The sequence below is a fragment of the Euprymna scolopes genome, chromosome 36, assembly GCF_053919585.1.
Source record: "Euprymna scolopes isolate OS-2025 chromosome 36, ASM5391958v1, whole genome shotgun sequence".
Lineage (NCBI taxonomy): Eukaryota > Metazoa > Mollusca > Cephalopoda > Sepiida > Sepiolidae > Euprymna > Euprymna scolopes.
This window is the reverse complement of record NC_136517.1, coordinates 22,648,604-22,676,161: the sequence shown is the minus strand read 5'-3', so window position 1 is coordinate 22,676,161 and position 27,558 is coordinate 22,648,604. Positions and strand designations below refer to the sequence as shown.

The 27,558-nt window shown below is 34.2% G+C and overlaps 1 protein-coding gene across 1 annotated transcript; it reads left to right on the top strand.

Annotated features, from left to right (window-relative positions):
* Positions 1-1,347: 1,347 nt before the first annotated feature.
* LOC145260390 (uncharacterized) lies at positions 1,348-27,558 on the top strand. Its single transcript, XM_080118341.1, has 3 exons — positions 1,348-1,814; positions 14,120-14,269; positions 22,740-27,558. Exons 1-3 carry the CDS (start codon positions 1,610-1,612, stop codon positions 22,976-22,978), a joined length of 594 nt encoding a protein of 197 aa, XP_079974467.1. The 5' UTR covers positions 1,348-1,609; the 3' UTR covers positions 22,979-27,558.

Below are 27,558 nucleotides of genomic sequence, written 5' to 3'. Positions count from 1 at the left end.
TTAGAAAAATTCCATAAACAAGACTATCAAACTGAATATTATTAAGTATAGGGAAGAAAATATCACAATTAAACTATATACTTATAAAATTTTACCAGAGAATGTGAAACATTAAATTTTGATAGCAAAAAATTGATTTGCATAATCAGGCCGCATGCACTGCAAATTAAACATGGCAAACAAATAAAAAAGTATTTTAAAACTTAAGTGTGACAGACCAAAAACAACTTAATTTCAAACTTGAACAACAAAAAAATAATAAAGTATTTTAAACTTAAGTGTGGCAGATCATAAACAACTTAATTTCAAACTTGAACAACAAACAAATAAAAAGTATTTTAAAACTTAAGTGTGACAGACCAAAACCAACTTAATTTCAAACTTGAACAACAAACAAATAAAAAGGTATTTTAAAACAGAAGTGTGACAGACCAAAAACAACTTAATTTCAAACTTGAACAACAAATAAATAAAAAAGTATTTTAAAACTTAAGTGTGACAGATCAAAAACAACTTAATTTCAAACTTGAACAACAAACAAATAAAAAAGTATTTTAAAACTTAAATGTGACGGATCAAAAACAACTTAGTTTCAAACTTGAACAACCAACAAATAAAAAAGTATTTTAAAACTTAAATGTGACGGATTAAAAACAACTTAATTTCAAACTTGAACAACAAACAAATAAAAAAGTATTTTAAAACTTAAATGTGACAGATCAAAAACAACTTAATTTCAAACTTGAACAACCAACAAATAAAAAAGTATTTTAAAACTTAAATGTGACAGATCAAAAACAACTTAATTTCAGACTTGAACAACAAAAAAATAAAAAAAGTATTTTAAAACTTAAGTGTGACAGATCAAAAACAACTTAATTTCAAACTTGAACAACAAACAAATAAAAAAGTATTTTAAAACCGAAACAGGCTTAAAACGCCATTTCAAGTTTAAGCTGACAAACCAACATAATGCTTTTGCAAACTTAAGCGTGACAGATCAAAAACAAAACCATCTTAAACTTAAGTGTAACATACCAAAATTAAAACGCCATTTCAAATTCAAGCATGCCAGAGTGAAAAAAACAAACAAACAAACAAACAAACAAACAAACTATTTAAAACTTAAGTGTGACAGACTAACGGAAATGCATTTTCATCTTAAGTCTGACAGACCTACAAAAATACTATTTTAAACGTAAGCATGATAGAATAACGAAGATTTTTTTTTTTTTTAAACTGAAGTGTAACGAATGGACTGAGCTCTCCTTATATAAATGCGTGGATACGTTAATTTTTTTTTTTTTTTTTTTAATGAATGTGAAGTGATGGGTGAATGGTAGGAGTGATTGCAAAACAAATCCAACGCCTCGACATTCGTCAACAAAACCGGTCTAACCAGTTACAATCTAGAAAATTGAAAGATTTTTTTTTTTTTTTTTAGAATATCATTTTACGGTCGAGGGTTTCTTTGTTTCTTTTCGCCCGGCCACATTGCTTAGTTTTGTTTATCTGAGACGGACAGGAAAGAGAAGTCTGTCCCTAACGCGTCTATTTCTTAACATTTCAACTGCGAACATCTAAACTAAGAAACAGAGAGAAACGGACGATGGGTCAGTTTGGTGGAATCGGTCTTCCATTTTTCGGCTGTGCCATCTTGCTGGTGGGAAACATCTTTTTAGTTTTGGGATTCGCGACTCCCTACTGGGTATCGGATGATCGCATTACAACTACGAGCCGAGGGCTTTGGAGAGAGCGACGGTGCCTCAGCTCAGGTGGATGTTATGTCTTTGATATTGTCAAAGACTATGGAAGTAAGTCAGACCTTCCTTCTTATATCAATTCATTAAAAACAAACACCTTTTTGGGGTATGTTTTACAATAGACAACAGAACGAAAAAGTGGTCAAAAGCAAATATATTACAAATTAACAGACTGGCTAGCGTTTTGCAGTTGTGAAAATATGCTTAAATATATTTTGATTAATGCAAATTTCGTATTTATTATTTTAGAGTCATTATAGAGCCAATTCTGTATTGATTTATTATATTGTACTCAGTTTATAGTAGTGATTTCAAAAGTAAAAAAAAAAAAATACTTGGGTGCCATCAGCTAGAACCAAAACCAAAGCATTAAGCTCTTCAGCGTTATTCGTTACAATCTGAGCTAATAGAACATGCATATCAAGATTTTAGAAATCTAACCGACTTATGCTTAAACTTATGAATTTGCGCATGCATGAAGTCGACTTACGCCTGCCAAGTTACAAATTTTCATTTTTGACCACTTAGCAGCTATTTTTTCCGGCTAAAATCCAAATTACTTTTGTTCCACATGTGCGGATACCCCATATATCAAGTTTCAAGTCTGTAGAACAAAAATTGACAGTGTAGTTTGGTAGAGACCGTTCTGCAGACAGACAGACAGACAGACAATGCCACTTTTGCATGCATAAATGTTACCAAAGGCAAGGTAAGTTACTCTTCTACGTACCTGGATAAATTTTTGGTATTTTAACTTATTAAGTTTGAAATGCAAGTAGTGCTGAGTGTTTAACTTAAAACGAAAAAAAAAGATGGCGACATGAGACTGTCACCCTTGGAGTCCCGAAGAAATAGAAAAAAAGATACTGCAGGTAATTCACCCATTAAATGTCATGGTGATATTTATTTGCTAGTATATTTTTTATTTATTTTCGAGTTTTGAATGGTTATCGGGACTGTATAGGTGAGAATCACGCAAAAGTCGAAAATAAAAACAATACTGGTAATAATCTACCCATTAAATGTCACAGTGATATTTATTTACTAGTATTTTTTATTTATTTTCGAGTTTGGGGCGATTATGGGGGACTGTAAAGGTGACAGTCTCATGTCGTCAACTTTGTTTCCGTTTGAACTTGAATGTTTTGCGCTATTTGCATTTTAAACTTAAATACTTAAAAAAAAATTAAAACACCAAAAATTTATCCAGGTAGGTAGAAGAGTAATTTATCTTGCCTTTGGTAACGTTTATTTGTTATATATATATATATATATATATATATATATATATATATATATATATATATATATATACCTTTTTCGTTTTGTTGTCTGTTGTAAACAAAAATACCTCCTTTTTCATGTAGAATTTTTACTTTTGGGATTTCTTGGAAAATATGGAAACGCTGAGTCTACACCCTTGGTTCAAAATGAACGAAAAATATGCTTTGGAGTGTTTGCACTCGCTGTCTGCCTAGATACTAGCAGGGACATTGCCCGGGATTAAATGATGATCAACAAATATTTCACACTCCCATATTTTTATTGTCATCGAAATCCGTGAAATCGCCCATTTTTCGATCAAATCAATTGATTGCCTGCTCTAGTTGGGGACCCATCGTGGTGCACACACGCACACACACACACACACACACACACACACACACACACACACACACACACACACACACACAGAAACAAAGTTCCTTTTATATAATAGTCGATGGACAGATAGATAGATAGATAGATAGATGGATAGATAGATCACCAAACTATTCATATAAAAGCATAGAATTACGTCAATATGAATGATCACAAAAAGTGTGGCTTTCACCTTTTCCGTGATACTCAAAATTATTCATCAGTTCCATTTTAGACACTGACGGATATTTTGATCAAGTTTAGTGACGATTGGTCATGCGATGTGGATGCTAGGCTATACACAAACAGACATAGTTAAAAACTCGACAACCAAAAACATAACCTCCTTGGCAGAGGTAATTATAACCATTATTCATCAATTGTGCAGTCTAGTCAACAAAGAAAAAAAAACCGAATAGATAACAGATAACTGTTACCAAATGCAAGAAAATTTACTTTTTACTTAACTGCATTATGTTTCATTTTTTATTGTCACTTTTACTTAGCTAAACCACTGTGATTTCTGTCATGAGCGTCAATTTTTCTGGAACTTGGTCATGAATTTTCAGAGTATGAAAACAAAGTTTACCTTAATCCGCTTGGCAACAACTTTTGGACTTATAATGATAGCAGATTTAGTTTGCGTTTGGTAACAATTTATTGTTTATTTGTTTTTTTTTTGCCCTTTTTTGTTTTTGTAACAATACTTCACAATTGCCTATTATTATTTTTGTTATGATTAATTCATTTTCCATTTTTGTGTGTGAACAATTTTCTCTGACTTTTAAATTGTAAATATCATTAATATCATTCAAACACAGTAGTGTTTGAATATATGGTTAAGTGTCAGTTTTAGTCGTTTAGAACTGCTTTAAAGCTTCACCGCTCACTCATTTTTCGACTAAATTTCAAACAATTATTAAAGTTTATAAATCACTTTCTCAGCTATATTGGGGAAAAAAGTTTTCAATTTTTGTTCAGTAAAACAAAAGTTGTGATGAATTTTCTGGTGTTCAAAATCGTAAAAAATATGTAAGGAGGTGAGCGACGCTTTTTATGACTAGTTTCCATAGCAACCACGTCGCTTCAGCGACTACTGTTGCTACTAATTCGCAAAAGAGAAGTAACAAGTGGAACAGACAGAATGAAAGCATGGAAGGGAGATAATTGGGAGGATTTTATTGAAAGCAGACGAGTGCTGTACATTGTTCTTACATATGTGTTTATGGGGGCAAAAAAAAAAATAAGACTGAAATTAAACAAAGAACAAGTGAATTTGTTGGAAGCCTGGAAAAATCATGGATTACAATAGAAAAATGCGAGCATGAAAAGTAATATGGTTAAGCTTAAGCATGGAAAAGTAAAGGACTAGTTGTTAAAACTGGAAAAGAAAAGGACAAGATATTCTAGTAAAAGTACGATAAATTTATAACTTAAAATATTGCAGCATTAAGAATTTTTTTTTAAATTCAATTTATAACATCATATAATCAACTCTTAATGCTGCAATATTTTAAGTTATAAATTTATTATATTTTTTACTAGAATATCTTGTCTTTTACTTTTTTCCATTTTAACAACTAGTCCTTTACTTTTCCATATAACTTTTCATGCTCGCATTTTTCTATTGTAATATTAGTATAAACTTCCCGCTTAAGAAAATGATGGGGAAAATTATGCTCTACCAGTGTTTGTACACACGCTTTATCTTGATATCTTACTAAAATATTAATATAAATTTATAGAAATGCTTCAGTTATTTAATTATTCAGATAATATAAATCTCACCTGTCTGTTTAAATGTATGTATGTATGTATGTATGTATGGATCTCTCACAAAAACTTTCGACAGAGATAACGGATTTTTACGAGATCGGTATAATTTTAAAGCTCGACCCTTCGGACGACAAATATCGAAAAATTGGCCAGAAAGCATTAATTCCTTCACTCTCAACTGGGCACTTTTCTACAGGGAGGGGTCGCTTTTTTCGCCAATTTTTTCGAAAGTCATCGCCTCTTTTTGATTGTCTAGCCTTAATTTAAACCTACGTCACTTCCAGTTCGGCAATGGGCACAACAGCTAACACATCTCGTTTTTTTCTTTTTTTTTTTTTTTTACTTTCTTTTCCTCCTTCGCGGAACGGGTTCGAGCCTACCTGCTACCACTTTATTTATTTTATTTTTTTACGCTCGCAACTTTCCTTCTTTTTTTTTTTTGCTCAACCCACACCCTTACACACACACCTCCATTTTCTTTTCTGCCTTCATATCACGGGTTCGAACCTACCTGCCTACTACCACTTTTATTTTTTTGCTCAACACACATCTCCAAACACCCGGGCAACGCCGGGCACTCAGGCTAGTTCAGATATAAATTATTCTCATCATTTCTGATATTTACAGTCTTTCAACGATTGTTTTTATCTTGGGTATCATTTGCATAACGTTTCCGTCGATGTCAAATTGGTGTGCATGGCTGTCATGGAGGGAGCCTCTTCTGAAGGCGATGCACAAGAAAGCCCGCAAACAGTGTGCTGAAGACATGTCAACAAAGCCTCTATATTACTGAAACCATGTCCTATGATCTGATGATACAAAATTTAATTTGTTTGGTTCTAATGACCTTAAACATGTGCGGCGGTGACCAGGTGAGGAGTACAAAGATAAGTGTGTCATGCTTACAGTCAAGCATGGTGGTGGGAATGTCATGGTCTGGGGCTGTATTAGTGCTGCAGGTGTTGGAGTGTTACATTTAATTGAGGGAAACATGAACTCCAACATGTACTGTCAAATACTGCAGCAGAGCATGATCCCCTCCCTCCAAAAACTGGGCCGCAGATCAGTGTTCCAGCATAACAATGACCAAAAACACACATCCAAGACAACTGCTTTACTGAAGAGGCTGAGGGTAAAGATGATGGACTGGCCAAGCATGTCTCCAGATTTGAACCCAATAGAACATCTTTGGAGCATCCTCAAGCAGAAGGTGGAAGGGCGCAAAGTTTCAAATATCCGCCAGCTTCATGACGTCGTAATTGAAGAGTGAAAGAGCATTCCAGTGACTACATGTGAAGCTCTGGTAAACTCCATGTCCAGGAGAGTAAAGGCAGTTTTGGATAATGATGGAACCCCACACAAAATATTGAGAGTTGACATATGTATGTTAATATGTTTATATTGACAACTTTTGTTGCCAGGAATTTTTTTTTTTTACATGGAGGTCACCACTTATCAAGGCCGGAGGCCACTCAGGGATAAGGGTTATTGCGTGTACAGTAATCAATGAGATAGTATTGTAGTAATCATTAGTATTGGAGATTTGATAGAGTGTTTTACTTAAGAGGACAGTTCGTTAGGAATTTGCTTATGTTGGACTTGAAGACATCCAAGTTGTAGTCAGGTGGGAAACAGGCAAATGGAAGAGAGTTCCACAGTCGTGCACTTCTGAGAAAGAAGCTCTGCTCATGGAATCTACATTTTGATTTAGGCACAGATAAAGAGTGGTGAAAATTATTGACAATAGTTTCAGCCAGACGGGTGTTTCTCATGAAATATTGGCGAGGGGGGACGTGAGATTGGAGCTCAGACGAGCACTTGCCATGGAAATAACGATAAAGCAAAGACAGGCTTGCAAAATCTCTTCTGTGGGAGAGAAGCTGCAGGGAAAAGAAAAGGGCATCCCCCACTAAGCTACGAAGTCTATTTTGTACTCTGTCAAGGCAGGATAGGCTGTTTTTAGCAGCTCCTGCCCAGATGTGGCAGCAGTACTCCATCTTTGGACGTACTTGGCTTTTATACAGATAGAGAATTGCATCATTAGTGAGATATCTTCTGGAGCGGTAGAAGGATCCTACCATTTTCCCAGCATCCTTGACAACAGACCTGATGTACATGTTCCATTTCAGATCAGGAGTAAAGGTCAAACCCAAAAGCTTGTCAAAACATGGAGCCTCCCCAAGACGAGAGCCATTCATTTTAATTGATGCCAGATGGGGATCAGAACGTTGATGATGTAAAGATAGAAGCTTGGTTTTAGATGCATTAAAAGTAACCAGCCACTCCTTTCCCCATTGTACAACGTGATCAAGATCAGAGGAGAGAGAATCAGAGAGAACTTGATCGTTTACTGTCTTAGATGGGGAGGCCTCATGTTTTAACAGGCTTCTGGGCTTGACCTTTACTCCTGATCTTAAATGGAATACGTACATCAAATCTGTTGCCAAGGCCGCTGGAAAAATGGTCGGATCCTTCTATCGATCCAGTAGATATCTTACTGCTGATGCAATTCTCTATCTATATAAGAGCCAGATACGTCCAAGGATGCAATACTGTTGCGACATATGGGCAGGAGCTGCTAGAAAAGACTTGTCCTGCCTTGATAGGGTTCAAAATAGACCGTGGCCTAGTGGGAGATGTCCTTTTCTCTTCACTGCAACCTCTATCTCACAGAAGAGATGTTGCGAGTTTGTCTCTGCTTTATCGTTCTTTTCATGGAAAGTGTTCGACTGAGCTTCAATCTATGGTCCCCCCTCGCCAAACTTTCACAAGAAACACTAGACTAGCTGAAAACATTATCAATAATTTTCCCCACTCTTTATCTGTGCCTAAACCTAAATATAGATTCCATGATCAAAGCTTCTTTCTTAGAACTGCACGCCTGTGGAATTGTCTTCCGTTTTCCTGCTTGCCAGCTGTCTATAATATGGTTGTCTTCAAGTCCAACGTGAACAAGTTTCTGATGAGCCGTTCCACTTAAGTTAACAAATTTACCGAACTTCCATTACTATTGATTACTATATTGTCCTTTTGACTACCGGCCTTGATAAGTGGTGACGCCTATGTAAAAAAAAAAAAAAAAAAAATGCCCCTGTCATATCAAAGAACTTATTGTTGACTTTATATGCCATACCTTTCTGCTTGTGTGGTAATAAAACTTCTCCAATGCACTTGTGATTTTTGGCTATATAATGTGCTAACTTTGGTCAAAATCGCTTGGTCCTTATTTCATTGGATTTTTTCAATTATCGATTATCGATACTTATTGAAGACATTCCGATACAAAGCCTATCTAAGAACACTGCCAGATACATAAAGTATATTTGGGTGAAATTTCATTAGAAGTCATCCCAGCCGTTTCGGAGTCCATCGGGAAATCCACACACACAGACAGGCACACACATGCACACACACATGCGCACACACACACACACACAGGCACACACACACACACATGCACACACACACACACACACATGCACGCACGCGCACACACACACACAGGCACACACACACATGCACACATGCACGCACACACACACACACACACGCACACACACAAATTTCCTTTTATATATTAGTAGAATATGCCCAAACTACCAAACTAAAGGTGCCTTTAATTCTGCCAGCAACCACTGTTAATAAAATGTGCTAACAATTACATGTTTCGCTACGACGCAAAGAAGTGGGGCCTCACATTATGTTATATTTTTAATAGGAAAGTGATCCCACATGTTAAAATGTTAAATTTGTATTAATTTCTGTTAAAGAGTAATAAAGAATGCGAGAGCATTGTATGCTCAGTTCGTCAAGTCCAAAGTAGCTGAGTAGTGGCTTCATTCTCAAGGGGTTTGGAGAATAACAAACAGGGTCCTAAACTGAAGTGTATCCTCTGTCCCAACCATCATCAATGAACCTGAGGTAATCTCCTCACCATCAGACAAAGCCAAATTCTTTGCCAACAATTTTGCAGCTAATTCTACCGCATACCCCCTATTTTTTTTTTTTTTTACACGGTGGTCACCACTTATCAAGGCCCGGAAGCCACTTAGGGATAAGGGTTATTGCAAGTACAGTACGTTAGTGTGGAGATTTATTGAAGTGTTTACTTGAGGTGGCGGTTCATTAGGAAATTGTTTACGTTGAACTTGAAGACATCCACGTTGTAGTAAGGTGGGAAGCAGGCAGACACACTAACGTAATGTACTTGCAATAACCCTTATCCCTGAGTGGCTTCCGGGCCTTGATAAGTGGTGATCACTGTGTAAAAAAAAAAAAAAAAAGAAAAAAAAGTAGTGGTTGATTGGCACAAATCAGAAGCTCACAGTATTAATGCTGGCGTCTCTTAGAGTTCCATCCTAGACCCAACTCTCTTCATGATCTCCATCAACGATATCCCAAATCACATTCTAAGATCATTAGTAGATATTTATGCAGACAACACTACCATCAATGGCAACACTTCAAAGACCGGAAAGGGACAAGATTTCTCTGATTCTCTCTCCTCTGATCTTGAGCACAAAGTGTCTGGTTAATTTTAATGCATCTAAAACCAAGTTTCTGTTTTTCTGTCATCAACGATCTGATCCACATCTGGCCCCAATTGAAATGAACGGCTCTCGTCTTGAAGATGCTCCATGTTTGGACAAGCCTTTTTGTATGCGCTTCACTTTTGATCTGAAATGAAGTACATACATCAAATCCATTGCCAGAGTCATTGGAAAAATGGTTGGATCATCCTAACGCTCCAGTAGATACCTCTGTTGATATAATCCTCTATCTGTATAAGAGCCAAGTACGTCCTAGAATGGAGTACTGTTGCCACATCTGGGCAGGAACTTCTCAGAGTATCCTATCCTGCCTCGACAGAGTTCAAAACCGACTTCGTAATCTAGAAGCTGATGCTCTTTTCTCCTCTCTGCAAACTCTTTCCCAGAGAAGAGACATTGTGAGCCTGTCTCTGCTCTATCGTTATTTTCATAGCAAGTGTTCGACTGAGCTCCAATCTATGGCACCCCCTTTCCAATCTTTTACAAAATCACTATTTCCTCCACTCTCTATCGGTGCCTAAACCTAAACGTAGATTCCATGAACAAAACTTCTTTGCTAGAACTGCCTGCCTGTGGAACTCTGTTCCACTGGTCTGCTTTCCAGCTGACTACAACAGTGTCTTCAAGTGCAATGTAAACAACTTCTTATTGAACTGTCTTCGTAAATAATCTGATTATACCAAATTTCTACCACAAACGATTACTATGCTACTGTCCCAATGACTATCGTACATACATTAACTCTTATCCTCAAGTGGCTTCCAGGCCTTGATATGTGGTGACCCCTTTACATAAAAATTAATAGTATACGATATATATATATATATATATATATATATATATTTCTGTGGAAATATATTTTCTTATAATATATACCAACCATTATTTAAGAAGCTCAATGTAATTACAGAGCAATATAGTGAATAAATGACAAAAAACTATATTTCAAAGTTCATGATGTTGACCATCTTATTATTTATTCCTTTAATTCAGTTGACATTTATAATCCTTGACAATATCTGTTTCGTAGCACAAAATCGATCACTTAATTATTATATAAATCAATGAATCTATTTTGCCCTTAAGTCATCAGAAGAAATAGCAACAATCAATCCGTCAAAATGAATTAAAGTGCGTTTTGACATGATCAAAATCCGAAAATTGGAAGAGAATCTGTAAATTCTTTATAATATGTTTCCATTACGCCATTTTGAATTTTGAAATTCAATAAATTATAAGATGGTCAACATCATGAACTTTGAAATTTAGTCTTTTGTCATTTATTCACTATATATATATATATATATATATATATATATATATATATATATATATATATATATATATATATATATTTCAAAAAAAGAAAAACCAAAAGGTAATTATATATCTATATATTTTTAAATCAAATTTATTATGTAAATTCAAAAATATATATATTTTTTCTACTCATTTCTATCTCTAACCTATACCAATTTCCTTATTAATTTTCTTATAAATTTTATATCCAAACCTTTTACTTCAATTTTTCAGATTCATCTGCCTTACTTTTAATGCTAGGTTTATTTTTGGTGTCTTTTCAATTCAATAGAAATCCTCCTAAATTTGCTGATGAGGAGACCGTGCTTACCAAAAAAACTATGTATAATTATTCTACGTGACTTCATGTATACCACAAATAAAAAGCACGGATTTCCGAAACGATCGTACAGATAATTGACTTTGTTGTTGTTCCTTCTTATGAAACTGATTTTTAATTTAATTAAATTTTGATTTTTAAATTTTAAAAATTTAAAAACTTTTAAATTATAAATCACATTACTTAATATTGAATTAGCTCTAGGACATTTAACTATCGAGCTTATTATATATCTAAATTACAACGAGCATTTCCTGTATTTTAATTAAACTAGTAATTTCACTATTACATTAAAATACACTTAGCTCTTTAGACTATTATTCTAATCTCCTTTAAATTATATATATATATATATATATATATATATATATATATATATATATATATATATATATATATATATATATGTTTTTGAACCCAGTCAGCGACGGGTACTTTTGCTAGTATATATATATATATATATATATATATATATATATATATATATATATATATATATATATATATATATATATATATATATACTAGCAAAAGTACCCGTCGCTAACTGGATTCAAAAACAGCCTATAGAAAATGGACTCTGATTTATGAGAGTATGATAGGTTATGAAAAGGAAGGGTTGTAAAGAGATAGCTTCGAATTTGGGGGTATCAAAACCAAAGCAAAATATGATGAAAGTAAAAATAAAATAAATAAACCCCATAATTTATTATACCATACCTGTTCACACTGAAACACTTATCACAATATTCTGTGGATCTATATTAAAAACCTTGTTAAACTTTGTTACATATTTCCAGGTCAGGCGCGAACGAATACCCCATAATTTTATTATACCATATTTCTTCAAACTGAAACATAATTATCAAAGTATACTTACGCAGATAGATATGAAAAGTCTTTATTAAAGTTTGTGCCTATTTCCATTCTATGGAGGCCAGACGCGAACGCAGACCCCACAATTTTATTATACCATCCCTATTTAAGTTAAAACGTACTTATCAAAGTGTTCTTATATACATCTATATAAGAAACACTTGTAAGCGTTTTTTTTTTTTTTTTTTTTTTTTTTTTAATTTTTAAATTTTTTTGTTTCCATACTTTGTGGACCAGGCGCGTACGCAGACGCCACAATTTTAATGAATCATCATTATGCCAGATCAAACATACGCATTCCTGTGTCTCGATACATCTTCTATCATTATATGTAATCAGTTTTCTATAATAGGCAACCATATAGGAGCCTATTCGTGACCAGACACACACACAGACGTTCAGCTTTATATTATAGATATAAGGTCAATAGCCTAAAAAATGACGTATACTCAAATGTTTATAATTATATTTATCTCGTCGACCAATAGTAATTCTAACCCCATTTTAAAGTCTCGGTTCCAAAACTTGAAATGCAAATTACTATTTATGCGTTTGATGGTGCAAATCTCTGACAACAAAGACATTTTTCTTCTTAGGAAAAGCGATTTCTATTTTTATGTCTTTTTTGCGCATGAACAAATATTTGTCATCGTTAGGAATGAAAGGGCGAACCTGTTGGACAAGGTTTTATAAAATATGAATTGTAAAAGTGAAAACGATAGAAACCTGTAGAAATGTTTCCACCTACATCCCACGTGGGTGGTTGCAGGGAGGGGCATGATCATCATAATTAAATGGCTTCTAGCTGTGATTGAATTTATGCCTGCATAAAACTAATAAAAATATCTCAGCAAGATGAAATGAACATTTTGTATTTCAACTTGCTGGTATATTTCTTCACACATTATTCATCCATCCAAACAAAGATTTTACTCGTTATAAACGATCCTTGGCGTATGATTACTAGTTCCTGTTAATCTCAGTGTTATGTGTGACCAATAGTTTAAGAGTTTATCGATTAAACACACACATACATCGACTGTTTTATTTATATAGAAGACATTAGATTAATGGCTTCATGCAAAAATAAAACGTTTTGTAATAGTGTCGGACGGCACCTTTTAGGATTCTTTTTGAGTTGATGCTAACTGAAATAGATCTAGTATATAAATGGTTATATGTATATCTGTCTGTCTGTTTCCATATTTTCAAACTCTATCTCCTCCGAAACTAAAAGTCGCAGCAGTACTAGAAGCCTCACATGATTAAATTTTTTTACGGATCATTCTTTTATGGGTCTTTAACCGGTTAAAATGGTTTTTAAGAGGTCAAATGTGGGTCAAAATTGAAAAAATCGTTATATATTTTGTACATTTATCTTAACTTATTTTTATTAGGTTGGTGCAAAAATAATGTCGTTTTTTGACATATATATATATATATATTTTGACATATATATATATTTTTTGCATATATATATATATATATATATATATATATATATATATATATATATATATATATATATATATATATATACTAGCAAACGTAAAAACGACATTATTTTTGCATCACTTTAATACTTTTTAATTTTTAATCAGTTCATGTGCGTGTCACGTGGATACAGTGGTAACGTCACCAACTTTGAATGCTACAGTTTCGGTTTCGATTCTTGCTGATGGCACCCAAAATACTTTTTTTTTTTTTTTACTTTTGAAATCACAACTATAATAATATATACGAAATCTGGACAAATTTAAATATCATCTTTAAGCGTATTTTACGCCCGGGCAAAGCTTGGCGTCCCCCCCCCTCCACCTTCCCAGCTAATATGTTTATAACAAAAATAAAACTATACTTTTTTTTTTTTCCAGTGTATTTGTCTGCTGTACGTGGTTTGCTGTGCTTGGCTATCATCTTCATGGCAACTCCACTGGTTGTTCTACCCATCTACATGTACTTGGCTGGTAGCGACTTTTTTCGGCGAACGATGTCCACTGCTGCGCTACTTTCATTGCTTGCTGGTAAGTTCACCACAACTATAAACGCTTGCACACATTACTTAAAGCCATACACCACCCATTATGACTATGCGATTTCTACAGCTACATACCTAAATAGACGGAGCTTTTAAACCTGATATAGTCATGTAGAACAACAAAGAAAAAGAAGCAACCATAGTAGAAGTTAGTGTCACCAATGATGCCGGGTTAAACAGAGCTTTATTGGTGCTTTTGTTGCATACCTCTGCCTGTTCTGCAAGCACTTGTACCCCATCGACGTAAACATCCCCGACACACCCGACAAGCAGCTAAATCCCACCCCTTCACAGTAGAGATCCCTAGATGTAAGAGAGCCTTCTACTCCAGTAGTTTCTTCCCCAGAACCGCTAGACTTTGGAACTCCCTTCCAGGACCCTACTTCCCCAGCTGTACTGACATGCAGAAATTCAAGTGCAACGTGAACCGACATCTTCCTGCCCAACTCCCTACATAGTACCCCTGTAACTTATGTCCCTGGTAGTAGCCCCCTACATCAAAGTGGCGATGTGCCTTGTTTGGGGTGAAAATGTTATAAAAAAAAAAAGAAGATATTTAAACCAAACGTCAACCAATCAAATCCTTTCTCTCTGATAGGTCTACAAATATTGTCGTTGATGAGAAAATGTCTGCAGTACATAGCATCAATGCTGGAGCTCCTCAAGTAGCGATTCTGGGCCCAACCCTCTTCCTAATCCTGATAAAAAACTATACTTCATGCGTCTGAGAGTATTCTTAGATAGGCTTTCTATTGGAATGCCTCCAATAAGTATCGAAAATCGTTAATCGATAATCAAAACTTCTTAAAGAAGGAACAGTCCGATTTCGGACAAAGTTAACACCTTATACAACCTAACATCACAAGTGCATTTGAGATATTTTATCACCACACAAGTAGAAGAGCCCGGCGTATAAAATCAACAGTAAGCTCTTTAATAAGACAGGGGCGCTTTCGAAATGAATGTTTCTGTTTAGGGTACAATGGACTTGACTTTTGAAATTTAAACTTTTATTCAAGCCATTATATAAAAGTAATTTAATAAAATCGGCAGTAGGTTCTCTACAGTGCAATGTAAACTACCTGTGGAAAGGCATGTGAAGTTTCCTCTCGGTGCACCGCAGTGAATCCCCAGCTAGAGTATACAATCAATTAATTTGATTGAAAAATGAACAATTTCACTGATTTCGAGGGCAATAAATATATGGCGTGGAACATTCGTTGATCCTCATGCTAGTAAATACATATATATATATATATATATATATATATATTAGTGTTGGGACGATTAATCGGAATCGGGAATCAGTAAAATCGGAGCTTTTTAGGATATCGGAATCGGGTAAATTTGAGCCTCTTTTCCGATGCCAAACCGATTCCTTTAATTATCTTTTTTATTTGATTTTGTTTTTATGAAACGTATTTCACTGTTTGTAGAAATAATAAAATAATAAATATTTACTGATTTAAACTTCCCGTAAGACACATCTCCAGATAGCCCCGTGTTTTTTTTACGTTTGAGAAAATACATGCACATTTAAGATGTGTTTTTCCAGTAATCGGGACAAAATAACATTTTACTAGTTAAATATTTAGAGATTTATAAAGAATCGGATTCGGTAATTGTATCGGGATCAGGAATTTAGTACGGAATCGGTAATTGTATCGGAATTGGGAAAAATATTGGAATCGTCCCATCACTAATATATATATATATATATATATATATATATATATATATATATATATATATATGATTACTTAATTTAATCGCATAAATCAATATACGAAAGTATAAATTTATGCATAAACTTTAAGTATTTACTTCAAAAGTGCTCAATACGTGGGTAGAGCTAGGGAGTAAGTTATAAAATATATATAACAATTAAGCTACACAGAATATTCCGCGTTTCATCCACACTAGGATTCATCAGGCTTAAGCCTAATGAAATGCAGAATATTCTGTGTAGCTTAATTGCCATATATATTTTATAACCTACTACTACTACTATATATATATATATATATATATATATATATATATATAGTAAGTTATAAAATATATATGGCGGTTAAGCTACACTGAATATTCCGCGTTTCATCCACTCTAGGACTCTTCAGTCCTAGAGTGGATGAAACGTGGAATATTCAGTGTAGCTTAACCCAAAATGCGGAATATTCAGTGTAGCTTAACCGCCATATATATTTTATAACTTACTAACTAGCTCTACCTACGTATTGAGCACTTTTGAAGTAAATACTTAAAGTTTATGCATAAATTTATACTTTTGTATATTAATTTTATGTGAGTAAATGAAGTAGTTATATATATATATATATAGAGAGAGAGAGAGACAGAGACAGAAACAGAGAGAGATGGACGGATAGCTTGTCTTGTTGTAGTTATATTGTGAATACACACATAATGCTGCCAGCCTGTCATTCATGGGAGAGAGAACCGCTATGCAAAAACCTAACAGCTCTCTGTTGTGATTTAGTAAGAAGAGAAAGATCTGATCTGCTAATTTGTCACGTCTCACTAGTGACTTCCTCTCTGTGACATAAAAAACGTTTATTCAAGAAGATAGAAAGTCACAGAAAACACCAGAGCAACAGGTTACTTATGTGTTCATAGGAGAGAGAGAGAGAGAGAGAGAGAGAGAGAGAGAGAGAGAGAGAGAGAGAGAGAGATCAATTGAGGGATAGTTTAACTTACCTCACCTAACCACGCTGTGTGTGTGCTGTCCTCCATCAGAGACGGCACTTAGACATGGCTTTTCTGCTTGAAATCTCGCCAGCCAAAGAGATAAAAAAATCCACGACCAGAAGTCACATGGTTTCATTGACTTCCGTCTGTGTTTACTTCTGACCTCAAGGTGCTACTCAAACTTTTCCATTTAGACACAGCCCTCTTTACATAACATAAACAAATAGCAAGTGTAAACACTAATATTTTATTCATGTGCTCTTCAGGAGGTTAGACGCAAGGTCAAGTGTTGGTTTGATGAAAGTATTTCTATGGAACGAAGTGGATTTGAACCTGGCACACCCAGGGTTTTAATATGTGTAATTAATCACTTAGTCATCATCACTCCTAACAAAATATAATTTATTTCATCACTTTTTTCACTCGTCTAAAATATTCGATAAAATAAAAAATACAAATTCACTAAATTTATTATCATTATTATTATTATTATTATTATTATTATTGGCTCACAAGGCGCGTTCACACAGGTCATCAAAGATCTCTCCTTGAAAACAGCTTGCGGTGTTCCTTGAAAGCTGAGTGACAACAAGTCTCCCCAAATTTCCAGTACTCTCCACCTCTATCGATAACATTTGCGAATAAATTTGCATTATCGCAACGGCTGCTTGCCATTGACTTCTTGTTGGCAGCTGCTATTGGTCTTCACTGGAATTTGAGTGGAAATAAGCCTCCCCAAGGCCCCATTTCTCTTCGCACTTACCCAGCGGAGGTCTGGTCAGTGCTCTCTCCTCGGTCTTTCCTTCCTCCTTTACTCTACTTGGCTGTTTGGTCTCACTCGTTTTTTTTGGGGGAGGGAGTGAGGGGCAGTGATGTGGCAATAATAATAATAATGATAATAATAATATTATTATTATTAGTAGTAGTTGTAGTAAAAATGAGGAGGAGAAGGAGGAGGAAGAGGAGCATAATTAGTATTAGGATTGAAAATTCATGTTATTTGGATTATTCGAACTATTGTTCTCATCTTTAGTGATATTTGCACAACGTTTCGGTTGATGTATCCTCCAACCTTCTTCATGCGTATCTTGTCACAATGTTTTGTTTTGTATTCTGATGCTCAGAATATGATTGCGAATTATTTACGACTTCTACTAAGTAGCGCATGTGCATTCATGAAACAGTTGACAAACAGATAAAAATCCAACGACCCCCACGTACATAAATTCCCCAGTTCAACAAGATCCACCCGAAGAAGGTCAAAGATTACACTGGCCGAAATGTTATGAAAATAACACTGAAGATGAGAACAGTAATTCGAATAATCCAAATAATAGGAATAAATCAATTTCTTTGTTTGTCTTTCAAGTAAATCTTTTACTTACAAAAGTTTCCAAAATTGCTTATAGCCCTTTGGAGCCTGTGACACAATGGATAGAGACATTGAGTTTCTACAGTTCCAGGTGAACATTGTTTGAAGTTCTAAGCAGGCCAGAGGATTAGTCAGCCAAAATGTGGTGAGACGACAACTATGGAAGGCAGTAATTATGGAGGATACAGTTACAATATGTAGCATTCCTACTCTGTTGTAGTTAATCACCTGAGGAAGGACAGAAGATGAGTTGGCCGAAATGTTGGTGAAACAACAACAACTATGAAGATGAGGATAACAGTCCGCAAAAAAAAAAAAAAATGGATGCACAAATTATGAAGCCTCATCTCAAAGGATTCCAAAAAATTTTTTTTCAAAATTGTTTAAGTGTTTTATTTTTTCTCTCTTCTCTTTTCTGTTGAAGATGAGATATACCTCGAAAATTTGAGTACTAAACACCATGATACCATCCAGATTCGACACATAATTATTTTTACAATTGAACCTTATTTAAATCTTTCAATATGGTCATTATTCCTTTTACCTTGTCTAATACCGAAAGGTGTTTTTCTACAATACTGCATTGTGATAGTCTTCAAACACAACCCCTTTCATGATTTATTTATCGCCTTTTTAGGAGGTTAGACACAAGGTCAAATGTTCATTTGATGAAAGTGTTTCTGTGGAACGAATTGGATTCGAACTTGGCACATCCATGTTTGACAGTCTGTGTCATTAACCACTTAGCCATTATCCATCGCCATCTATTATATAAAAGCTATAATGTGTGTGTGTTTGTGTGTGCATTTTTTTTGTATGTCCGGCAAAGGTTTTTTTTTGGGAGGGGGGGGCGCTCTGGCGGGGTCACTAATTCTTACAACTTTTTATATACTCCCTAGATTATAATATCTTTGATTTACGAAAGGAGGTTGTTTCTATCTTTTATTTTGTAACACCCCCTCTCTTATGAAGTTCGCTAGGACCCCTGTTGTCTTGGAAACTTCAGCTCAGAACGTCTGGTTCTTCTCAGAGAGTCGTGACATTGAATCCTGTATGCTGAAAGCGAATATCGAAGCCGCAGGCAAAAGAAAAACAGACACGTGAAGTCTATTCTACTTCACAAATATATTGCAGGTCTTTTTGCAGATATATGGTCTAGTTCTTAGTAAGTTTTTAAAAGTCTCAAATCTCTCTTCTCTTCACAGACAGCTTCAGACGGGTTTGGAGGAGGGGTCACGTCTTCAGGGAACGGTGTGGCTACTTTGAGTTTCGCGTACAAACTCTCACTGGAAACTGCCTCGAAACTACTAAATTCGCACTGCACTAGTACTATATAGTAAGGTGTGTGGTCGGGGTGGAAAATCTCCAAGCCAATCAAATTACACCACGAAATTGGGGAAAACCCCAAATTTTGCAGTTGTGCAATTCGGCCATGTCACTAATTTTGCAATCTGAGATTCAAGTCAATATTAAACTCTCATGACCCCTAAGGTCATTAACTGCCTTTAGGTCTCGGTTTCGATCTGGCTCTGAGTTCGTCGAGGCCACACAATGTCAATTGTTATTGTTCCCAGATTTCTGTCGTCAATTTTGAATACAAAATATATCTCTTTGACTTCCAAACAATAAGTAAATATATCTATTTTGACAATGAAATAAAATATATATTTATATCCTTATCTCTTACTTTAAGACTTCAGGATATCCGCCGTTACCTGGGATCTATTAAAGTAATCTTAGCATAGTTATCTGGCCCTCCTCAGGCCCCTGGGGGGGGATGTCTAAAGCTCCCCAATGAGGAGCAAATTGCTCCCTCAGGTTGATCATGTTACAATTTGAGCGACTTTTATTTTATAAAATTCATGCTATCCCATGGTCCCACTTGCTTGTTTGTGTTTTTCCTTAAAAAGCGAAACTAAATTGAAAGTAAAGCAAGCTTCTAGGCCCTTTGTAACGAGACGTCCAGAAAGCTTTGATCAATATGGGGAAAACCCCTCATATCAGACAATTGCTATTCATTTGGACACTCCCCTTTTTGTGAGGAGCTGGTTTTCTCAAACATCTTAGGGAAACAAACAAATACGCAGAAAGCATGAAGCTTAACTGGCTCTGAGTGATTTCATTTCTCTATAACGTGATGTTTGACCTAAAAAACCAGATGTTCGTTTTTAAGCGTTTAATTTCAACCATTCTCACTTCTCTGCCCTCTTAGCGTTGCGGTAAGATGTCAGGCTTTCTTTTCCACCTTCATCTCAAGGATTCGGGTTCAAGCCTATCCTGCTTACCAAAACTTTTCTTTTTCTTTTACACCTCCAAACACCCGGGCAACGCCAGGCACCCCCACTAGTCTAACATATAAAAGGCAAAATGGGTGCGCGCGTTTGTGTATGTCCAGAAAAAGTTTTTTGTGTTGAGGTTCTCACGCCAGTTAAATTCCGGGAGAAGTTTTCTTAAACTTCCTAGATCGTAATATCTCAGATTTGCAAACAGACATTGTCTCTATCTTTATTTTTTTGATTGAGTTTTAAAAAATTCCCTTGTTTTGAGTGTTTGTTTGTCTTTTTCGTATAAATAAAGCGAAACTAATCAAACGAAAACAGCTGGTGCCTGCCCTTCTGGTAGTATCTGTTCTCTAATTGGTCCTTAGTCAATGATGGGGGAAAATCCTTCATACCGAGAAAATTACTATTTATTTGGCTACAGCGAGAATGCCCCCATTTTGGGGGGAGCTGCTTTTCCCCCACATTAAAAACGACCTTCGCAGGAGGTTTAAAAGCAATGCCATTTCTGCAAGTCATCTTTTTGATTGACTACGTTAAATTTGAACGCTTTACACTTCCGGTCGCGTCATGGAGTAGAGGTAAGACGTTAGGTTTTCTTTCACTTTCTTTTCGGCCTTCGCGTCACGGGTTCAAGCCTGCCTGCCTACTATCACTTTTTTTTTTTTGTTTTGTACTTAACACACACCTCCAAACACCCGGGCAATGCCGGGCACCCCTGCTAGTCAAACATAATTTATTCCTTTTTTTTTTCACTTGTACAAAATCTATAGATCTATAAAAATGAGAACGTGTGCGTGTGTGTGTGTGTGCGTGTGTGTGTGTGTGTGTGTGTGTGTGTGTGTGTGTGTGTGTGTGTGTGTGTGAAGACACTTCTCAACCTATATACTCAACGGATTTTGTGATCTACAGACTTGAAATTTGGTACATGGAGGATTCAGACGTGTGGAAAACTTTTTAATCCGTTTTCATCCGGCAAAAAAGGCTTCTAAGGGGTCAACATTGAAAAAATGGTATGTGAGGTTGTCGGGTTTTTATCTGTTTGTCAACTGCTGCATTGGAAAACATGACAGCCTCTTCACGTTAAGAATAAGCTGATTTAGAAAACTCTTTCTAAAGATTGTGTCAAGCTGGTCTAATGGTTATCGTTCTTGACTCACTGCCTTTAGGTCTCGGTTTCGATCTCAGCTCGAGTATTTTTCCGTTTTATTAACTCCTTTGTTTTTAAAAGGAATAAAACATTATGTTTAATACCTACGATATCTTTGTTTATAATAAATCAAACTTCTGCATTAATTAAAATATAATATTTATGTGTATTTTATGACCGGGCAACGCCAGGCAGCTTGCTAGTATTCAATAAAATGAAAAAAAAAAAAGATCGAATGTAAATCAATATTTGTCTTTCAATTAAAAAGTTGGATTTGTATTACTGTACACATAGATTCGAAAAAGTTGTCAAAAAACAAATATATAACAAATAAATGTTATCAAAGGCAAGATAAGTTACTTTTCTACCAAACTGGATATATTTTTTGTGTTTTTATTCAATGTAACATATTTATTCAGCTCGAAAAACATGCAGTGTTTACCGATGTATTGGAAAATTCAAAATGGCGGCCGACTCTCTCTTAAACACGGTAAGTTCGAGAAAAGGTGTTATAAATAATAAACTAGACAAAATACTATTAAAAAAACACCGAATATATGTCAACCTATGTCACGGTAATATATATTGAGAGAATTTCTAACAGTATTTTGTCTAGTTTATTATTTATAACACCTTTTCTCGAACTTACCGTGTTTAACAGAGAGTCGGCCGCCATTTTGAATTGTCCAATACATCGGTAAACACTGCATGTTTTTCGTGCTGAATAAACATGTTACATTGAATAAAAACACAAAAAATATATCCAGTTTGGTAGAAAAGTAACTTATCTTGCCTTTGATAACATTTATTTGTTATATATTTGTTTTTTGACAACTTTTTCGAATCTATGTGTACAGTAATACAAACCCAAAAGGTTTGTCAAAATTGCTCAATCATTTTTATTTTCTTTCTTCTCTTTTCTGTTGCTGTGCTGTTTCGTCATTGTCAGCCGTGTGCATCTTTGTTGCTGTGATCATCTATGCCAGCTGCATCTCAGACCAGTCGACTTACCTCAACTGGAGTTTCTACATGGTTGTGGTCAGCGGTGCGATGGCCACGTTCTGTTTTATTGTCTTCCTTGTGACTGCGCTGACTGTCAAGCCGGTCAGTGGTCAACTCATCACGAATGCCATCTACGCTGACAATATTAGGAAGAAGAATTATTTGTCAGAAGATGTCGACAATTGAGCGAAGAAAATGTTTGAAGTTTTGTTTTTATTTTTATTCTCAGTTCAAAATGTTTATTCCGGTTCTGAATTGCTGAGATGGGGATTGATTATTTATATTTTTTTTGAACCTCCGCGCTACTCTTCTTATTTTCAAGGTTGTTTACACAACGTTTGAGTCACTGTAACCTCTGACCTTCGTAAGATGTATCTTGTCGAACTCAAGATTGTTTCGATTGCTATTTATCTGCTTCTCCACAAAAAACAAAATGTGACACATGACCAAGAATTTTTCTATTGAACCCGGGAAAGATCTGTACCACAGTGGATAGAAACCTTGGTAAAATTCAGTTGTAAGTTACACTCTTCTGGAGGTTGAAGGTTCAATCCTCAGTACGAGTGACACCCAATATACAACTGGTCCTGGATATGACCTGAAACTATATCCGATGGTGAGGCCCCACCTTGCGGGCCTTGGGGAGTGTGGAGCCACCCTTTAATTGCCATTGCTCCCAGGTCCACTCTGACCCGGAGTGGTAGTACCTGTTAGGGTCCCAACTATGGGTTAAATAGAATCCGATTTAAAAAACAAATATACTCCATTAAAAATCGTTCCCCAAAATAACTAGATTCGGCATTAAATAACCTGCAAAACAAAAACAACCAACCAATATACAACTGCAAATTACTTAGCACCTCTACCCAGTCATGGCTGACAGAACAAGAGCATGCTACAGATTAGATAAATTTTGTGCAGATTCTCCCAGATTTGACAGAAAGATTTGACAAGATACACCTAGAGAAAGTTGGAGGTTATATTGACTAAAACTTTGTGAGAATAACATTCAAGATAAAAACAGTAGTCCGTAGAATCCAAATAATTTAAAAAATGTTCGAGCAATAAATGTGATAAACAAACGCATAACAATAAAATATTAAAAAAATATAATAATAAAATATTAAAAAAATATAATAATAAAATATTAAAAAAATATAATAATAAAATATTAAAAAATATAACAATAAAATATAAAAAAACTTTAATAATAAAATATTAAAAATATATAACAATAAAATATTAAAAAATATAATAATAAAATATTAAAAAATATAATAATAAAATATTAAAAAATATAACAATAAAATATTAAAAAATATAACAATAAAATATTAAAAAAATTTAATAATAAAATCTTAAAAAATATAACAATAAAATATTAAAAAAATTTAATAATAAAATATTAAAAATATATAACAATAAAATATTAAAAAAATATAATAATAAAATATTAAAAAAATATAATAATAAAATATTAAAAAAATTTAATAATAAAATATTAAAAAAATTTAATAATAAAATATTAAAAAAATATAATAATAAAATATTAAAAAGATATGATAATAAAATATTAAAAAATATAACAATAAAATATTAAAAAAATTTAATAATAAAATATTAAAAAAATATGAAATAATATTTCTTTTTTGCATTATTCGGATTATTTGAACTACTGTTCACAACTTTGATATCATTCTCACAACGTTTCGGCCGATGTAACCACCAACCTTCTTCAGGTGCATCTTGTTGAATACAGTAACCTATACAGAAACACGAACAGAGAATAATACTACTTTTCTTCTCTTAAGCTTTTGCAGATGCCCGCAGAGACTACGACTTGGTGCTGGGATAGAACTTGGGAATCTCTATGGAATTTTGAACAAAACCCTTTGTGTGATCCACAGGTGTAGATTATACTTATTGGCCCAATGGCCCACGGTACAACAGAAAAAATGCTAAAACATAATCAGTTGTAAGTGACAGTCTTCTGGAGGTTGAAGGTTCAATCCTCAGTACAGGCAATACTAAGAATACAATTATGGATTATTTCCACCCAGTCATGACTGATGGGACAAGAGAAATCCACTCTCATTGACTAAATAAAAGATTCCATTTGAGATTTCTGAGTTTCATCCCAGAGCCAATTCATAGCCTCTGCAGACATTTGCAAAAGCACAATAAAATAAAGGCAGCATTCTCTTTCCATGTTTCTGTTTCTTAGAACAACCTAACGGAGAAAGTATTATTTACTTCCTTCTCACCATAGGAAGATGTGACACAAGGTCGGAAGGTAGGGGACAGACAAACCAGCGCTCCTAAAGGATGAGCACTCTAGCCTATTAAAAAAAATTGCTTGGGTAGCAGACAGTAAACAACAATCTTACTCCACCCTCGAAAGATGTGTGGCAATGGTCTGGGAGGGTGGACCTCCTAGAACTGCACTGGACATTTCAGCTGTTCTCTAGTTAACAGGGAAAACGCCATTTCAAAAATGGTCCATACTTAGTTGGCTTTGGAGCCGAAGTAACTTCCCTGACTAGGTGATTACAATGACTATCATATCCAGGTTTAAATAGGCCTTCGACAGCCATTCAAATTGCACATGGATATAAATTACAATTGACTGAGATACAAAAACACGGTAAAGAAATAAATGTATAACGAATAAATGTTACCAAAGGCAATATAAATTACTCTTCTATCTCCATGGATAAGTTTTTGGTGTTTTAACTTATTTTAAAGTGTTCTTTAAGTGTGAAATGCAAGTTATGCCGAGCGCTAAAGTTAAAACGAAAACAAAATGGCACCTTGATTCTCTTGCCTTTGGAGTCCCAAAAATTTGTCAAAAACTCGAAAAAAAAAAATACTGACAGAAATCCATCGAATAAATGTCATCGTGATATTTTTGATTAATTTCTACCAGTATTTATTTTTTTTTTGGAGGGGGGGGTAATTCTTAGGACTCCAAATCAAGGCGCCAATTTTGTTCTCATTTTAACTTAAGTGTTCAGTACAACTTGCGTTTCACACTTTAAGCACACTGTAAAAAAAAAAAAAAAAGTTAAAACATCCAAAATTTATCTTGCCTTTGGTACCATTTATTTGTTATATATTTATTTCTTATCAGTTTTTGTATCTATTGCACTTTGTTATTTTTTGTTAAAATTTTTTGGTTGAGTGATTTGATCTGGAAAGATTCCCGTGTCGACGAGGCACACCTGAAGAAAGCCGGATGTTACATCGGCTGAAACGCTGTACGAGTGGCACCCAAAATGAAAATAGTAGTCAGAATAATAAAAATAATCAAAAAGTTCATTTTTCAATCCTGCATCTCGGCATTCATAGTTTTTTTTTTAAAGGATCTGTTAAAAAAAGAGAAAAAAACTTAAAAAGAAGCCCCTCCTCCACACACAAAAAAAACTAAAACAAAAAAAACAAACAAATAAAAATAAAACTCGAACAAAACAAAAATCACCGAAAGTGAAAGAGGAACACATTTTTCTGTTTAATGAATAAATAAGTAAAAACTGTAAAACTTAGTTCAAACATTTTCAGACAAAAAAATTTGCATTTTTGAAAAAAAAAAAAAAAAAATCCAACAAACATTGACAAGAATCGAAGATGGTTTTCTACTAAAAAAAAAAAAAAATCAAATTTATTTTTCTATAAGATTGGTGCAAACATTATGTCGTTTTTGACGTTCAGCTTCATGTAAAAAATAAAACCACACAAAAAAACGACATTATTTTTGCACCAACCTAATACTTTAATTCTTGCTTTGGTACTTGTACAGTTTAGTCAAGACATTAAAAAATGAAAATAGCGAAAAAACGTTATATTTCACGTATCCGTTATGAAACGTGTTCTAAAAAAAAAAGAAAAAAGAAAAAAAATTCACTTAATTTCATCAAATAGTTTTTTTTATTTTTATTATTTTTTTTACATCGAAAAAACAATTTCTTATGATAACGAGCAAAAGGTTCGATTTTTAGGAAGAAAAGCTAGAATTAAAGATGGGGAGGGAGTGTCGGCACTTTACATGGAGTTATCTCCCCGTGGCGTGTTGTTCAGCTTCAGCAAATTTCACAATGGTTGACTTCAACGTGCTCTCATAAGAACGTGTTTTTCCGCTGTAAAAAAAAAAAAAAAAAAAAAAAAAAATACTCAATCAAATCAAATGAATTTTTTTTTTCGAGATCTTCAGTCCAAAACAGATACGTACAATATAAGCTTTTTTTTTTTTTTTTTTTTTTTTTTTTTTTTTTTCGATATTTTCATTTTTTAATGTCGTGATTAAACTGTTCAAGCGGCGCCTTGCTTTTTTTTAATTCTTGGAATTTAAATTTGATATTATTCTTATAATTCTCATCTAGGTTAAATCCTATTTAGACAACCTAAACTATTAACACTGCAAAATGGACTCGGACGGATTTAGACACAATTTCTGTTGTGACTTTGGAAATCCGAAGACAACACAATGGTATATTTACAAACGTATATTTACTGAGATAGTATATTACAGAAAGTTTGCGTCTGATTCTGCGGCTATGACTGGCATAATACTTAGTTGTAACTCAATTCATAATGTCTGTAAGAGTCCATCTACACCGAAAACAGTGTAGATAAACATCACATTCCCTGCTCATTCTTTTTTATATCTAAATAAATGTGATATGACACGATTATTTTTTATGACTTTTTTTTTTATTTGTTATAATGTTGGAATATTTTTCCTAATAAATTTGATAACAAATTGAATAAAA